At 39.6% G+C, this 18,962-nt stretch overlaps 1 protein-coding gene across 1 annotated transcript; it reads left to right on the top strand.

The window, feature by feature from the left end:
• Positions 1–755: 755 nt before the first annotated feature.
• LOC112763464 (uncharacterized) lies at positions 756–1,256 on the top strand. Its single transcript, XM_025809123.1, has one exon. The coding sequence runs from the start codon at positions 756–758 to the stop codon at positions 1,254–1,256; it is 501 nt and encodes a 166-aa protein (XP_025664908.1).
• The last annotated feature ends 17,706 nt before the right edge of the window (positions 1,257–18,962 follow it).

An 18,962-nucleotide genomic window follows, 5' to 3' on the forward strand; every position in this document is an offset into this window, starting at 1 on the left:
TCTCTCCAAGCATCAAAAGGATAAGCTAAAAAGCGAATCCAAATACTATGTATGGGATGACCCATACCTTTAGAGATGTGGAGCAGATCAGGTAATTCGGCAGTGCATTTCATAAACCAAAATTCCAATCAATATTGGAGGCTTGCCACTCCTCCGAGGGAGGTGCACATTATGGACCTCAAAGGACGGCAAGAAATATCCTTGATTGTGGATTTTGGTGGCCAACTCTTTTCAAGGACTCTTCTTTCTTTTTTAAATCTTGTTCTCAATGCATTAGATTTGGTAACATCTCTAAGAAGGATGAAATACCCCAACAAATCATGTTATTTTGTGAAATTTTTTATTTGTGGGGTATTGACTTCATAGGGCCATTCCTAAATTCTAATGGTTTTCTCTACATTCTACTTGCCGTTGATTATGTGTCCAAATGGGTGGAAGCAATACCCACTCGGACGAACGATGCTAATGTTGTCCTTTCTTTTGTGAGAAATAGTATAATTTGCCACTTTGGATCACCACGAGCAATTGTGAGTGACCAAGGGTCACATTTTTGCAATAAAAGAATGGAAGGACTCATGAAGAAATACGGTATCATACATAAAGTAGCCATGGCCTATCACCCATAAACAAACGGCCAAGCCGAGGTGTCCAATCGGGAGATTAAGCGCGTATTAGAAAGGATTGTGAAGTCTAATAGAAAAGATTGGACTACCAAGCTTACTGACACATTTTGGGCCTACCAAACGGCGTACAAGATGCCGATTGGCATGAGCCCCTTTCGGTTGGTGTATGGCAACGCTTGCCACTTACCGGTGGAAGTAGAGCATAAAGCATATTCGGCCGTCAAGGACTGCAATCCAAGTTTGGGTGGGGCCAGAATTGAGAGAAAGCTTCAATTAGTGGAATTAGAGTATTTAAGGTTAGAAGCCTATGAGAGCTCTAGACTCTACAAGGAGAGGATGAAAGCCGTGCATGACAAAAACATAAGAAGAAGAGAATTTAGAGCCGGCGATCTAGTCCTCCTCTACAATTCAAGATTGAAATTGTTGCCCAGAAAACTAAGGTCAAGATGGGAAGGTCCCTATCAAGTAGAGAAAGCGGAACCTTATGGGGTCTACCATTTGCACCATCCCTCAAGTCCGGATATCTTCAAGGTTAATGGTAATCGTCTAAAGTTGTATCATGGTGAGAAAATGAAAAGCAACAAGGAGATTGAGGTATTCCTTTTGGATGCACCTCTTGGCGAAGAGAATTGAGCTAGTGAAAGTCCAACTTAAGGACATTAAACAAAAGTGCTAGGTGGGAGACACCCCACCATGGTGAGATCTACCTTTTTGTCCCTTTTGTATATAGTTCTTGAACTCTTTCTTGATTTTGGTTGCTTAGCTATAGCATTGTTTGGATAGACTTGATTTTGATAACCTTAGATAAGTTGTTCATGAAGATTTGCATTGACTTTAAGTAGGTGGATTGATTGTATGGTAGAAAACACCCCATTTTTAGGTATTGCATGGAGTTTTGGGTGTTTTTGGTCCCTTTGGCTAGCTTGCCTACTGAATTTGTAATAAAAATGCATTTTTTCATGTCCATGAAAAAATAGGGGGGGGGGGGGGAATCCACGCGTGGGCGTGCTAGACGCGTACACGTCTATGGCTTTCGCAGCTCCTGGAACAAAAATCCAGAGAGTTATACGAGCATTGGGCCAGCACTATGCCATATGCCCAACCCCACTCATGCGTGCGCGCACTTGGCGCGTACGCGTCCATATTCCTGAATACGCAATCCACGCGTGAGCGTGCAAGACGCGTGCATGTCAATTGCGTCACCTGCAACCCTGGTACATTTTCCAGAGAGTTAGGCAAACTCTGGGCTGAGACTATGCCCTGTGCCTAACTTGACTCACGCGTGCACGCACCTGGCGCGTACGCGTCCCTCTGCTGCTTTGCGAATCGACACGTGAGCGTGCATGGCGCGTCCGTGTCGATCGCCCCAGTCGCACACTTGGTACATTTTTCCCGAGATTTGCGCAAACACTGTGCCAACACTACGCTGGGAGCACAACTTCCACCGATGCGCCAGCGTACCTGATGCATGCGCGTCCATCTGCCTCATGCCAAATCCACGCGTATGCGCACCGTGCGCGTCCGCGTAGATCTTCCTGTAGCCAACTCCTGGTACATGGACCCGAGAGTTGCACGAGTTTTGGGCTAACATTGTGCCACTAGCACAACTACCCTCACGCGTGCTCGCACCTGGCGCTTACGCGTCCTTCCTTGTTTTGCTGCCCACGCGTATGCGTGGGCGATGCTTCCGCGTCCATGCTTCTTTCTGCCCATCCACGCGTACGTGTGGAGGGCGCACGCGCGTCGATCCTACGACGTAGAAGCATTGTAGCGCGCCTATTTTCAAATTCTCTACCCCTTTTCTCTCATTTTCCATCTTCTTCCTCTAGTCTTACCTTCTCTACTCCTTCAACCACCATGATAAACCACTATTTTATGGTTTATCTTGGGCTCAATTGAGTGGATTTTATCAATCTTTCATGCACTTATTCATATGATTTGCATGAGTTTACGTTTTTCTTCCTGATTTTGTGCTATGATTGAAAACATGCTTCTTTGGTCTTAATTTTGATATGTTTAACACTCTTTTATTACCATTAGATGCCTTGATATGTGTGTTAAGTGATTTCAGAGATTACAGGGCAGGAATAGCTTGGAGGATAGAAAGGAAGCATGCAAAAGTGGAAGAAATACAAGAAGTTGAAGGAACTGCAAAGCTGTCAGCCTGACCCTCTCACACTAAAACTATCACAACTTGAGCTACAAAAGTCCAAACGATGCGGTTTCAGTTGTGTTGGAAAGTTAACGTTCGAGGCTTCGATTTGATATATAATATGCCATAGTTTCCCTGATGCTAGGCGACGCGAACGTGCGCTCTACGTGGACACGTCGTAGTGACAAAAATCAGCGTGGTAGATTTCTTCTCCCTGGATTTCTAGGCTATTTTTGACCCAGTTTGTGGCCCAGAAAACACAGATTAGAGGCTATAAAGTGGGCAAATCTATTCATTCATGATCACGCTTTCATAATTCATAATTTTAGTTTTAGATGTAGTTTTTAGAGAGAGAGGTTCTCTCCTCTCTCTTAGGATTTAGGATTAGGATTCCTCTTAAAGGAATTAGGATTTTAACTTTATTATTTCAACTTATTATTTCAACTCCTTCTCAGGTTCAATGTTCCTTTAATTTATGTTTCCCTTTTACTTCTATATACTCTAATGCTTTTATTTGTATTTGACTTATGTTGCCCAATTGGCTCATGAACCCTTCATGTTAGGATTTTCTTAATTAATAATTTGAGGTATTTCAGTTTATGATTCTTATTTAGCTTTTTATATTCTTGGCTCTAATTGATTAACTGGAGGCTCTTGAGTTATTAAACTTATCGTGATTGTTGATTAATTTCTCTAATTGACTGAAATTCCACTAACTCTAGTCTTTCCTTAGGAGTTGGCTAGGACTTGGGAATCTAACTAATTAGTCCACTTGACTTTTCCCTTGCTTTCGTAAAGGTTAACTAAGTGAAATTAACTTCAATTCTCATAAGAATGACTAGGATAAGACTTCCGAATTTTCATACCTTGCCAAGAGTTTATTTTATAGTTATTTATTTATTTTACTTGTCATTTAAATTTCTTGTTCCTTACTTTCAAAACCCCAAATTTACAAAACTCAAAACTAATAATAAGAACATACCTCCCTGCAGTTATTTGAGAAGACGACCCGAGGTTTGAATACTTCGGTTATCAATTTTAAAGGGGTTTGTTACTTATGACAACCAAACATTTGTAAGAAAGGTTGATTGCTTGGTTTAGAAACTATACTTGCAACGAGAATTTATTCTGAATTCTAAACCGTCAATCATCTGCTTCTTCAAATGGCGCCGTTGCCGGGGAGTTGCAATAGAGTGCTAAGTTATTGATTGAAATTTATTTATTTGCATTTTATTTTATTTTGCTACTATGAGATGCATGTTTCTTTCGTTAAATGACGCGTTCACTTCCTGATCTAAGCTTGCCAGTATTTGATCCTGAGATTGAAAGAACTATTTAACATATAAGGCAAGCACGGCGTCAGTTAGTCCTCCCCAACAAGCTCCCTTTCTACTGATTCGGTTGATTTACGTGCAGGTGACATGGCAGCACCTAGAAGAGTTACTATCTAGGAGGCTGGAGCCCCTGATTTTACAATGCAATCGTTTCAAGCGCATCACCCAGTAGTGGCTATAAATTTCGAAATAAAGACTGCACTTCTCAAATTGATGCCTAAGTTTCATGGCTTACCTGCTCAAGAGGCTATCAAGCACCTTAGGGATTTCCAAGCAGCCTGTTCTACTGTCAGGCGTGATGGTGCAGATGAAACTTCTATTCTGTTGAAAGCCTTCCCATTCTCTCTTGAGGGAAAGGCGAGAGAGTGGTACTACACTCAACCCGCAGCAACTGTTTTTGATTAGGATACGCTTAGAAGAGAATTTTTGGAAAAATTCTTTCCAGCTGAAGTTATTGATAAACTGAGGAATGACATTTCCATGATTGTTCAAGACGAGTCCGAGACTCTCTATGAATACTGGGAGCGCTTCAACAACCTTCTGGAAGCATGTCCCCACCATATGATTGACAAGATAGTGTTGCTCGGCTACGTCACACAGGGCATGAGGCCCCCAGATAAGACCACATTGGAAAGTGCTAGCAATGGCTCTATGAAAAAGTACAAGACCACTGATGAGGCATGGCAATTGATCAGTGACTTGGCTGAATCTACTAGGCATCACAGGCAGAAACAAGGCCGGTCAAAAGCTGTTGCAGAAGTATCTTCTAGCAAGGAAACTACTTCTCTGACTTAGAGTATATGCGAAATGACCAACTTACTGAAGCAGATGCAGTTGAATCAACAACAAGCACAGCAAAGCCAACAGTTAGTCTCGCAGAGAGTGTGCGGGATCTGTGCTGATTATAGCCATTACACTGATGAATGTACACAGCTCCAACAGGAAGACAACACTGTGGCAGCCACTCATAACTTTTATGACCGCCCCAACCAAGGATACAATCAAGGTGGCAGCTACAACCATGGATGGCAGGACAATTCTAACTAAGGTTGGAGAGATAATTCTAACCAGAATTAGAGGGACAACAATAACAGTGGAGGTAGAGACAATCAAGGATATCAGAAGTGGAATAACAACAACAACAGGCAGCAGAACTAGAACCAACCTTACAGAGCACCTCACCAGAGGCAGTCCCAAGGACATCAGCACAACCAACAACAAGTTCCGCAGATCACTCAATCTAATTCCTTTTCAAGTGACGAAGCGCTTCAATCCATTGCACAAGGACAAAGGAACATGGAAAGTTCACTTAATGGCCTAGCATCCGCTATACAAGCTCTCATCTCTCAGCTGGCATCACCCAATACTTCAAACACTCAACATGCAAGCTCCAGTGGAATTCCTTCTCAAACCTTACCCAATCCAAAGGGTGGCATCAATGCCATCACCCTAAGGTCCGAAACCACACTGCAAGAGAGGAATCAGGAGGAGCCCATTGTAACGGCCTAGCCTTTAGCCTCGAAGAAACGGCGCTTTTTCGGGATCAAATGGAATTTTTATGGAATTTTTAGGAATTTTATTGCATATAAGCACCTCCACTGCACAGGTGCTATGTCATCAAGCTGCTGAGTCAGCAGCTTGACTGCACCAGACACCTCTCCTAATCTAAGTAAGCACGTCGCGAAAAGTTACGTTTTTTAACCACTTCGAGTCCAAATTTCAAAATTCTGATTTCCGTGGTTAGTCTCATTGTGACAAGCCGGTCTCGAATTTCGAGAGAAAATTATATTAATATAATATTCATATATTATTATTTTCTCTAATGTGGTTAATGTTGATCTATGTTTAGTAATATAATAACTGAGCTAGAAATCCACCGGTAATGGATAATACCAGCATTCTTAGATGAACTTAGCAATGCTAATGCTTCATCATATATCTTTTATTCTCTTGATTATCATGTTACTAGTATCATTTGTACTATTAACGCTCATGCTTATCCTTTAGTAGTGTAATCTGATGTATCTAGTTTTAGTAATTATCTTCAAACTGATATTTTATTATTAAACTCTGATGAGTCAGCACCCAGTGACACGTGGCTCTCCCAGAGTTAGCCACCACATGTTTCCTTTCTTGCTCTCCATGCAAACTTTCTTAAGGGAAAAGTAAGAAACACTTGTATTCTAATACATCTAGCTTCAGTAATTATCCTTTCATGAGATATTTTTACACCAAACTTTAGGATAATGCTTATCCTAACCCCATGGGTCCCAAGACTCATCATTACCATCACCTTTTCTTCCAAGAGAAGCCAAAATTCGAAAATTCCATGAGAGAAACCAAGAGAACTTCCATGACAGCTTCAAGCTTCTTTCTCCGTTATTTCTCAAACTAAAACCCCTATCAAAAATCTAATCCGACCAAAATGATCACCTCTTCCTCCTTTTCATTTATATATCAATTTTCATGGACTAAATCAAGGCATGATGGCTGCTCCTCCTCCTTGAAGTTTCATCCATGGTGGAAACTCAACCTGATGATGTTTTCTCCATATTTTCTTTTAGGTTCTCTTGTTCAATAACCTTAGGCTCTAAGAAAACATGATTTCTAGCTGTCTTATGGTGAGGAAAACCTTCTTTTCACCATCATGAAGCTTCAGCCTACATGGTTCATATGGTTCTAAAGTTGTTTTTGATGTTAAAATAGGCATAAAAGTGCTTTTGGAAGCTTGTTTTTGGCTCAACTTTTGGCAACAGCAAAGGAGGTAAGGTTTGATAAATTAATCAATGATTGGTTGTGTTCTTGAAGTGTTAAATCATATCCTATTGCTTGAGGCTTGATTTTGAGTGTTTCTGTGATGGTTTGATCATGAGATCTTGTTGTTCAATGCTTGAAAATCATGTTTTTGATGGTTCTGAAGTTGTTGTTCTTGTTGCTAGAAAACGTGGCTTTCCAGCCATGAAATTCATAGTATTTGATGTGTTTTTTATGTGTATTTGATGGCAGAAACGTTGCTCTTTGGTTTGGTCAAAATCAGGTAAAAATCGGTTACCGAAAAGATTGAAAAACTAGTTGAAAATCAAGTTGAAATCTGATGAGTTTTTGGAAAAAATATTTTTGGTCTTTGAAGGACAAGAAAACGTTGGTTTTGATGATTTTGGGGTCAAATTATAATTATTAGAAGGTTTGGGGTTGAAAGTTAATTAATGGAAAGCTGAGGGACCAAAGTGCAAATATTAAAAGTTAAGGGGTCAAAATGTAATTTTTGAAAGTTGAAAAAATATTATTATTTTAATATTAAAATATTAAAATATTATTTTATTAATAATATTATTTTATTAATAATAATAAAATATTGATAAAAAGACAGTTTTTCCTAAGTCTCAGGATGGCAGTTTTGAGTCTATAACTCCGTAATTCTCTTTATTAAACACCTAAGTGAAGGTATAAGATAAGATATCGAAGAATGTATGGTAATGAAACAAGTTCTAAAAACTTGCAAACATGTTAGAAAGAAAGGGAGTTAAGAACTATATAGTAGTGTGCTGTTGTGATGTTGTGATGTATACAGAGAATTGTGAAATGAGATCACTGTGATGATTGACTTATGATTGTGGAAAGATGAAAAAGGATGATTTCTAAGTGATGGAAAGTATGGTTATATGTGACGTATGAGCCTTCGGGCGATGCTTGAGAACGGTTATGTAAGAATCTGCTGCAAAGAGGCAGTCAGATAAATGGTGGTAGGACCACTGAGAATGCTTTCCTGGGATACTTAGCTATAGTGCTCTTCTGTAAGTCAGAGGACTCTTACAGAGGTATCGAGAAAACACAACTAGCATATGCTCCTGTAAGTCAAAGGACTCTTATAGTGAGTGTGTGTGTGTGCTCTTGTAAGTCAAAGGACTCTTACAGTGAGTGTGTTGGGCAGACTAGCTCCGTCTTGCAAGTCAAAGGACTCTTGCGATGGGTATTGCCAACAGGAAAGGCTTACCTGGTCAAAGGACTCCGGGTAACGCCGGGAGCAGGTATGTAACCGACAAATGAGCTCATTACCTGCAGTAGGACTAGACATGCATCATACTTGCTTGTGCATATTGTAATTGGTTTGCCTATGTGAATAATTCTGTTTACTTGCTAACTGCTATACCTGATGTAACTGCTCTTGATTGTGCTTGAACCTCATTACTTGTGATTGTGATTGAAATTGGTTGGGTTGTAGTGTATTAGTTGTGAATGAGTTGTTTTGGCCTGAAGCCATGATTGATTATGTGATGGGCCAGAGGCCATGATTGACTTGAGTTATGGTTTAATGAGGTATGAAATATCAAGCTGGTTCAGCATAGACTTAATGAACCTATGTTTGGAACAGGTTAGTCATTCATACCATTAGGAAACTTTTAAGATTCTTTTATCTGAAAAGCGAGTTTTGATTTCGGGTTAATTAACTAATTTCTTTTAAAAAGGTTTTGAATCTTTGATGGTTAAACCATTGATTTTCAAAGGACATAGAAACTTGCAAATAAACATTATAAATGAACTTAACTAATAACCCCGACCTTACTAAGAACTCCCCAGTTCTTACCCATTCTCTCTCCCTTCTCCCTTCAGATGGAAGCATGAGTGCCATTCCGTAGTTTGCTGATAACGTTCCACCTGACTTGAGTTTTGAAGACCTAGAATGTACTTTCCCTCACATTAGTGGCTTAGAGGGACTAGGTGAGTAAATAGTCTAGGCTAGCCTGGGTGCCAGCTTAGGGACTTCTTGAACAGGTCAGGGCCTGGGATGTTGTATGTATATATATGTATATAGTATTATCTAGCTATATCTAGGAGTGTTCTAACTAAAGATCTTTACTCTAATATAGGCTGGATAACTGAATGTTATTAACTGTTGAGATGTATATAAGTGTGGTTGTTTATAACTGTGGTATTTGTCATTATTTGAGAATTGATTGTGAATGATTCCGTTTATTAGTCCAAATGTTCTTAAAAAAAAAATAAAGTACCTCGCAAAATAACTACGTTTTTAACAATGAATCAAGCTCATATAATAATTAATAGATAATAATTAGGAAGACAAGTTGGTAGCGCTCAGTTTCTAGTATGATTATGACGTACCAGAAATTGGGTCGTTACACCAATCCCATCAGAACACGCCTCAGCTGAAGAGGTGGTGGAAGTAGAGGATGCTGAAGAAGTAGAGAATGCTGAAAAGGAAGAGGAGATACAAGACATGGGTGAAGAAGAAGAAGCTCAACCACAGAAGGAAGCACCAAAGGATGCAGACCCTGCAGAAAACGCCCTTCCTATTCCATTTCCACAAATTGCAAGGAATCCCAGGAAGCAGATGGAACTTGATCCCAAATGGTAGAAATATTCAAAAAGGTTGAGGTAACTGTTCCCCTTTTTGATGTTATTCAGTAGGTACCTAAATACGCAAAGTTTCTAAAAGATTTATGCATACATAAAGACAAAATTAATGAATTATAAACTATTCCTTTAGGTAGTTCTATATCTACTTTAATGGGAGGTATACCTGAAAAGTGTAGTGATCCAGGTCCATGTAGGGTTAACTGTATTATTAGAGGTGTGATATTTTCTGACTGCATGTGTGATTTAGGAGCATGTGTTAGTATAATGCCTTTGTCTATATATGATACTTTGAGGCTCCCTCCTTTAAAAAGGTCGGCAGCTCGTTTTTTGTTAGCAGATAAAAGCATTATTACAGTGGTTGGAATTGCTGAAATTGTATTAGTGAGCATTAAGGGGCTCACATTTCCCATTGACTTCTATATCCTGGAGATGCCCCCTAATGACTCAGGAAGGCCATCATCAATCCTACTTGGAAGACCATTCCTGAAGACTTCAAAGTTCAAGCTGGACGCAATTTCCGGAACTTATTCTTTTGAAATAGATGGCAGAATAGTGAAATTCAGTCTAAATGGAGCTATAGAGCACCCTCCGGATGATCATTCCATCTCTCAGTGTGACATCATAGATGAAACCGTGGCTGAAGTTCACCAGGAAGAATTAAAAGAGAAGTACACAGGGCAAGGTCCAAGTGTGGGGACACTTTTAGAGGACAATGAGGGCACTTTGCCATTATCACCAGCTTCGGATGATCCAGAGCCTGGCCATGAACAAAAATTGGAATTAAAGACCCTCCCTCCACACCTCAAGTATGCTTACCTTGAGGACAAGCAGAATTTTCCAGTCATCATTGCAAGGGAACTCACTTCTCAACAAGAAGAACAGCTACTCAGTGTGCTGAGAAAACACAAGAAAGCAATTGGATGGAGCCTGGCGGATATAGTAGGCATTAGTCCTCAAGTTTGTGAGCACAGAATATTCCTAGAAGAGGGAGAAAAGCTCGTCCATCAACCTCAGAGAAGACTGAATCCCACGATCTTAGAAGTTGTCAAGAAAGAAGTGACCAGGCTACTTGAAGCAGATATCATTTACCCCATCTCAGATAGCGAATGGGTCAGTCCAGTACAAGTGGTGCCCAAGAAGTCTGGAATCACAACAGTAAGAAATGAGCATGGAGAGCTTCTGACAACTAGAGTGCAGAATTCATGGAGAGTTTGCATTGACTATAGGCGTCTCAACCAAGCCACTCGCAAGGATCATTACCCCTTGCCATTCATTGATTAGATGCTTGATCGCCTGTCAGGTAAATCCCATTATTGCTTTCTAGATGGTTATATAGGATATTTTCAAATCCATATAGCTCCTGAAGATTAGGAAAAGACTACTTTTACATGTCCTTTTAGCACTTATGCTTATAAGAGGATGCCCTTTGGCTTGTGCAATGCACCAGCTACTTTCCAAAGGTGCATGATGATTCTTTTCTCTAACCTTATTGAGGACTGTATGGAGGTTTTTATGGATGATTTTAGTGTTTATGGTGATTCATTTAGCCTTTGCTTAGATAGTTTATCTAGAGTACTAGATAGATGTGTCAGTACAAACCTTGTATTAAATTTTGAAAACTATCACTTTATGGTAAAACAAGGGAATGTACTAGGATATGTTGTGTCTAATACTGGCATTTCTGTAGATCCAGCAAAGGTGGATGTTATTTCTAGTTTACCTTACCCCTCCTCTGTGAGGGAAGTCCGTTCGTTCCTTGGCCATGCAGGTTTTTACCGGAGATTCATTAAGGACTTTAGTAAGGTAGCACTACCCTTATCCAGGCTACTGCAGAAAGATATTGAGTTCGAGTTCAGTGAGGATTGCAAACAAGCATTTGATAAGATGAAGACCGCCATAACTCAAGCTCCAATTGTGAGAGGACCAGACTGGAGCTAGCCATTTGAAATCATGTGCGATGCTTCCAACCATGCAGTAGGAGCAGTGCTGGCTCAGCATGTAGGTAAAGATCCTTTTGTAATTGCTTATGCGTCTAAGACTTTAGACACAGCTCAGTCTAATTACACTACTACTGAGAAAGAGCTTCTTGCTATTGTTTTTGCTCTGGATAAATTCTGAGCCTATTTACTTGGTACTAAAGTAGTAGTGCACTTAGACCACGCAGCTCAAAAGTATTTATTAGCTAAAAAGGAGTCCAAACCAAGGCTTATACATTGGATACTGCTACTACAAGAATTTGATTTAGAAATTAAAGAGTGGTAACCAAAATCTAGTGGCAGACCACTTGAGTCGCCTTGAGCACATTAAGGATACCTCCACTCCTATAAATGATAATTTCCCATTTGATAACCTGCAAGCAGTATCTGAAGTAGTCCCTTGGTATGAACCTGTAGCTAATTATCTAGTTAGTCGCACCTTTCCTCCAAACTTTACTAAGCATCAAAAAGACAAGCTGAAAAGTGAGTCCAAATATTATATATGGGATGACCCATATTTATGGAGATGTGGCACTGACCAGGTAATTAGACGGTGTGTGCCTCAATCAGAATTCCAGTCCATTTTAGAGGCCTGCCACTCATCTGAGAGTGGAGGACATTTTGGCCCTCAAGGAACAGCTTGAAAAATTTTAGACTGTGGATTCTGGTGGCCTACTCTTTTTAAAGACGCTGTTGAATTTTGTAAATCTTGTTCCCCATGCCAAAGGTTTGGTAATATATCCAAGAGGGATGAGATGCCTCAACAGACTATGCTTTTCTGTGAAATTTTTTATGTTTGGGGCATTGACTTCATGGGTCCTTTTCCAAATTCTAATGGTTATTTTTATATATTGTTAGCTGTAGATTACGTTTCTAAATGGGTGGAAGCAATTTCTACCCGCACTGATGATGCTAACACTGTTGTTTCCTTTGTTAGAAACCATATTATTTGTCGATTTGGATCACCACGAGCAATCGTGAGCGATCAAGGCACCCATTTCTATAACAGGAAACTAACAGGATTACTGAAGAAGCATGGGATAGTTCATAAAGTGGCAATAGCCTACCATCCCCAGACTAATGGGCAAGCTGAGGTGTCTAACAGGGAGATAAAGAGTATATTGCAGAAGATAGTCAAACCTAATAGAAGAGACTGGAGCACCAGGCTACAAGATGCACTCTGGGCAAACAGAACAGCTTATAAGACACCCATTCAGATGAGCCCCTTCCGCTTAGTTTATGGAAAAGCCTGTCACCTCCCAGTTGAGGTAGAGCACAAAGCCTTTTGGGCAGTAAAGGAGTGCAATATGGAATTTGAGAAGGCCAGAACTGAGAGAAAATTGCAACTGCAAGAATTAGAGAGCCTACGCCTAGAAGCTTATGAGAACTCAAGGCTGTACAAGGAAAAGATGAAGGTTGTGCATGATAAGCACATCAAGAGGAGAGAGTTCCAACTTGGGGACTTTGTCCTCTTTTACAACTCTAGACTGAGGCTCATGCCTGGTAAGCTAAGATCAAGATGGGAAGGTCCATATAGAGTAGAGAAGGCCGAGCCATACGGAGTTTTCCACCTGAGTCATCCTTCAAGATCTGAATTCATCAAAGTTAATGGACATCGCTTAAAGCTATATCATGGTGTGAAAGTGACAAAAACTAAGGAGCTAGAGATCTTCCTCTTGGAGGATCCACCCATAGCAGAAGATTGAGCTAGTGGAGCGTCCAACTTAAGGATGTTAAAGCAAAGTGCTGGGTGGGAGACAACCCACCATGGTATGACCGTTCCTTCCTTTCTTCTTAGTTTTCTTTTTCAATAACTCTTCTCATTATTAGCACATTCAGTTTGCATATTCATTTGCATATAAAAAAAGGGAGCACGCGACGTGACAGCGTCGCCGATGCGTCCGCGTCGCAGGTGAGTAAGAAAGAAAAATAAATCAAACAGAAAGTCACGCGGGAGCGTGGCTGGAGGTGTGCCTTTGGCAGAAACTGACCCACGCGACTGCGTTATTGACGCGTCTGTGTCATGTGGGAATAATGCCTCCCACGCGTCCGCATCACCCATGCGGACGCATGACCTGAAAATCGACGTAAGAAAGGGTGCATGGCCAAAAGTTGTGCTAGAGTGGTGCTGGACTGGTGCTAGGCGCACAAGCCTTACCACGCGAATGCGTGCCCCACGTGTCCGCGTCGTATTCTAATACTGGCCACCCACGCGATCGCATCCACCACGCGAACGCGTCACCCTGGAATTTGGCAACAATAAGTTTTGAACAGAGAGTTGTGCGAGCGCGAGGCTGCCCTCGTGCCAGTAGCACAGAACGAGTCACGCGTCCGCGTGACCGACGCGTTTGCGTCGATTCATATAAGCACAATTCGCGCGAATGCGTACCCCACGCGTTCGCGTCACCTGCGCCGCACAGCTTATCCAGATCAGCGCCAAATATTTTATCTTTTCTTTTCTTATCCTAATTTCTTCTATCTTTTCTTCTTTCTTTCTTCTTTTCTTACATACTTCTTCTTCCTTTCTTTCACTTCTCATTCTTATTCTCTTTTATTCTATTTTATTTAATTTATTTGCATACTTTCATTCATTGCATTTTAATTTTGTGCATGTCTTTATTTTTTCCATTGGTGTTGAATTTTCTTATTCAACTGTTACATCTTTTCTTGAATTATTCTGGTGCTTCATGACTTGTCTTACACTGTTGGGTAATATTATTTAAGTCAATGCTAATCTTTTATGATATTTGTATTAGTTTTGCATTGACATTAATTTATATTGTCTTGCACTCTCTTCCCCATTGTTGCAAATTTTTGCACTCTTGATTTGCCATGTACTTCTACTGTTTTCTCACTTGCATGTTGTAGCTACCATGTAATTGGGACTCTTATTATCTGGCATTAACACCCATATTTTATTTATTTTCTATCTTTATTTTTGGGTTACTTTTCTTCTTTTCCCTCTTATTTCAGGATGGCCACCACGAAGGGAGAGAAAAAGCTTCTTAATGGGAAGACAAACAAGTCCACCTGCACAATCTTTGGAAAGTATCAGTTGAGGCAACCCGTCCACTTGTACATCTTAGCATGCACCGAGGACGGTGCAATCTTTAAGTGTGGGGAAGTCGATACTGACTTCCAGGGGTTAGTTACCTTCTTTTCAACACCAATACTCTATTTTCTTTGTTTGTTCATTGTTGCATTTGCATGTTTGATTGCATGATTATTTGATTTTGTGCATATTTTACCACTTGGATGAAGTAATATTTTCTTTTTCAAGAAACCTTTTAGAGCATTTCACTAATTTGAATAAAATTTAATGTTAAACTTGTTTGATGAAATATTATACTGGAACATGGTTTAGAGCTTGAACACACAAAACCTGTGAGATTTTGAGCCTATTTGATTGGTTGTATTTTATCAACCAAAATTTTATTTTTGTTGTGTGTTGTTCTCTCTAAAATTGTGATCTTTGTCTTGCTTAATTCTATATTTCCATTATTTGATGTATGCATACACTTACATGATTGAGGCCTTTGTTTCACTTAGCTTACATACCCATATGGCCTTACCCTTTCATTATTCTTTGCAAACCAATGTTGAGCCTATTATACCCCTTTGTTCTTTACTTTAGCACATCATTAACTCTAAGCGAAAGATAATAATGCCCTTAATTTGAATCCTTGGTTAGCTTAGACTAGTGAGAGTGCTTATGATTTAAGTATGGAGAAATTGAATTTGGAAACATTTGGTTTGAGAATTGAGTATATTAGAATTTCCTAAAAATGTGAAAGAAATGTTTAGGACATGATTCATGCATCCAATAATTTAGTCATATGCATTGAGAAAAATAAAAGAAAAGAAAAAAATTATATATATATAATACAAAAAAAAGAAGTGAAAAAAAAGAGCAATTAAGCAAAAAGGGGACAAAATGCCCCAAAGTAAGTGGTGAAAGCAATGCATATGTACTGTACTTGAAATTAGAATGCATGAATATGTGGAAAACATAGTTAATGGACAGTTAGTTTTTGTATTTTGATTACATGGATTGTCTAAAGTTAGGTGGAAAATTTAAGTTAATTAAGGATTCAGGTTTTAGTCTACTTGGCCAAATACAATCCTACCTTGACCCTAACCCCATTACAACCCTTAAAATACCTCTTGATATGTGTATCTGTGCATTAAATTTATGTTGATTGTTAGATAAAGAGCAAGCCTTAGAAAGCAAGGTTAGTAGAGAATTGAGAGAATCGAACCTAAAACACTTGAGTGATTAGAGTGCATACACTTCCAATGAGGGTTCGATGCTCGATTCTTTGTTCCTGGCTTTCATGAGCTATTTTCTTCTACAAGTCTATTTGTACTTTATTTTTATGATTTGAATTAGTGAAATCCAGTTCATATTTATTCTTGGAGAATTTTTTTACTTTTAAACCAAGAAGGAAAAAGCATTCTTCATGTAGTTGTATTCATATAGATTGGTTGCATTTCATACATTCTACCATTCATCTTCACTTCTTTATAGCTTCTCTTGAGCTTAGCATGAGGACATGTTAATGTTTAAGTGTGGGGAGGTTGATAAACCACTATTTTATGGCCTATCTTGGGCTCAATTGAGTGGATTTTATTAATCTTTCATACACTTATTCATATGATTTGCATGAGTTTACGTTTTCCTTCCTGATTTTGTGCTATAATTGAAAACATGCTTCTTTGGTCTTAATTTTGATATGTTTAACCCTCTCTTATTACCATTAGATGCCTTGATATGTGTGTTAAGTGATTTCAGAGATTACAGGACAGGAATGACTTGGAGGATGGAAAGGAAGCATGCAAAAGTGGAAGGAATCCAAGAAGTTGAAGGAACTGCAAAGCTGTCAGCCTGACCCTCTTGCACTAAAACTGTCATAACTTGAGCTACAGAGGTTCAAACGATGCGGTTCCAGTTACGTTGGAAAGCTAATGTCCAGGGCTTCGATTTGATATATAATATGTCATAGTTGCCTTGACGCTAGGTGACACAAACGTGCGCTCCACACCGACGCGTCGCAGTGACGAAAATCAGCGTGGCAGATTTCTTCTCCAGCAATTTCTGGGCTGTTTTCGACCCAGTTTGCGGCCCAAAAAATACAGATTAGAGGCTATAAAGTGGGGGAATCCATTCATTTATGATCACGCTTTCATAATTCATAATTTTAGTTTTAAATGTAGTTTTTAGAGAGAGAAGTTCTCTCCTCTCTCTTAGGATTTAGGATTAGGATTCCTCTTAAAGGAATTAGGATTTCAACTTTATTATTTCAACTTATTATTTCAACTCCTTCTCAGGTTCAATGTTCCTTTAATTTATCTTTCCCTTTTACTTCTATATACTCTAATGCTTTTATTTGTATTTGACTTATGTTGCCCAATTGGCTCATGAACCCTTCATGTTAGGATTTTCTTAATTAATAATTTGAGGTATTTCAGTTTATGATTCTTATTTAGCTTTTTATATTCTTGGCTCTAATTGATTAACTGGAGGCTCTTGAGTTATTAAACTTATCGTGATTGTTGATTAATTCCTCTAATTGACTAGAATTCCACTAACTCTAGTCTTTCCTTAGGAGTTGGCTAGGACTTGGTAATCTAACAAATTAGTCCACTTAACTTTTCCTTGCTTTCATAAAGGTTAACTAAGTGAAATTAACTTCAATTCTCATAAGAATAACTAGGATAGGACTTCCGAATTTTCATACCTTGCCAAGAGTTTATTTTATAGTCATTTAAATTACTTGTTCCTTACTTTCACAACCTCCAATTTACAAAACTCATAACCAATAATAAGAACATACCTCACTGCAGTTCTTTGAGAAGACGACCCGAGGTTTGAATACGTCGGTTATCAATTTTAAAGGGGTTTGTTACTTGTGATAACCAAACATTTGTAAGAAAGGTTGATTGCTTGGTTTAGAAACTATACTTGCAATGAGAATTTATTCTGAATTCTAAACCGTCAATCATCCGCTTCTTCACACCACTATCACCCTTTCTCTGTCGCTCTCTCCGGCGGCACCTACCTCCGGCAACCACCACTTCCAGTGGTCCCACACTCTTCTCTCTCCTCTCTTTCCCCACTTTTCTTCTCCTCTCTTCTCACTTACATTCTCCACTACCTTCTTCTTCCTCTCAAGGTACTCTTACCTTCCCCTTTTCTTTGTTTTTCTTCTTTTTTCTTCCTTCTTTAGTTGCATTTCTCTGCTTTTCTTCTTAGTTAGCTTCTTAGTGATGCTTACTTGTTTGTTTGCTTTTTCCTTTCTTTTTCTATTTTTCATGGGTGTTGTGGGTAGAGATTTCTCTTGCATTAGTGGGTTCATTTGTTGCATTTGATTTTCCTTGCAATATGTGGTGCTCTATGATGATTGCTAATGCTTTGTGTGATGCTACATTGCTCCATTTCCTCCATTTGTTCATTTAGGGGTTACACACCAAGTGTTTGATGAAAGGCACATATGAGTTTTTGGTTTCAAATTTAACTTAATTCTTTCCACTTAGTGTTCTTTCTCACTCACTTGCTTATTCCTATGAGCATTGAGCCTATTACTCTTCATGTTTCATATTTTACATGCTCACCCATTATGACTTGCTTCTTGATTTTGATGTTTGAGTGTATGCTTCTCATGCCTCTCATTTGCATGCTTATACCACTCTTGCATCACATGCTAGTGACATGCCATGGTGTCCATTGTTGTCTTAGTTACATGTTGTAGCTGTCATATAGTAAAGACACTTACTCTCTTATGGCCTTCTTTCTCACTTCCATGATTACCGTTTATGAGTGTTTCCTTGAGTTTAATGTCTCTTCCTTTCCCACTTTCATAGGATGGTCATCAAGAAGGATAAGGGAAAGGCGCCGAAGAAACCGGCCACTAAGGCCACTACGGCTAAGCCCCTGCTCAAGAAGCCAAGGAGCATTGTCAATATTGATGCCCTAGAGAAGGATAACCCTCCGAGGGATCCAAACAAGTTTCCCAACCGATACTGCGAGCTTGTCTACCCCATGATAATTGAAAGGAACTATCACACGGAGCCTCTTCTTGCCCCTCCGGCTCATGTTGTTCCGTTTGTGATACTCGCATCGAGCGGCGGCAATGGGGTTTCTCCTGAGACAACCGAAGGAGGCCAACCTATCTTGGATTGTGGAGTTTTATTCTAACTACCACTCACCTTCTCTTGTATCGGTTTTTGTTCTCCAGAAGCAAGTCCCCATCATGGAGGAAGATATTCAAGGAGTGCTTAGGACCGGGCCATTAGCGGATGGGATTGACGCCTACCAAGAGGTTTTGTTGGCACGTTGTGAGTATGGTTTTGATTGGGATGCCATTCTCCAGGTTATTGCCATTCCTGAATCATTTTGGATTCAAGGGAGAATGAGACGAAGGCCCAAGTGCATTGAGGCACGGTTTGCCACTGTAGAGGCTCAGGCATGGGCCTAAATCTTAGCCCATTATGTGCTTCTTAG

The sequence above is a fragment of the Arachis hypogaea genome, chromosome 17 (assembly GCF_003086295.3).
Source record: "Arachis hypogaea cultivar Tifrunner chromosome 17, arahy.Tifrunner.gnm2.J5K5, whole genome shotgun sequence".
In the NCBI taxonomy this organism is placed as follows: Eukaryota; Viridiplantae; Streptophyta; class Magnoliopsida; order Fabales; family Fabaceae; genus Arachis; species Arachis hypogaea.

Excerpts from the sequence above, each read along its gene's own strand:
- LOC112763464 (XM_025809123.1), top strand. The coding sequence starts at position 756 with ATGCCGATTGGCATGAGCCCCTTTCGGTTGGTGTATGGCAACGCTTGC.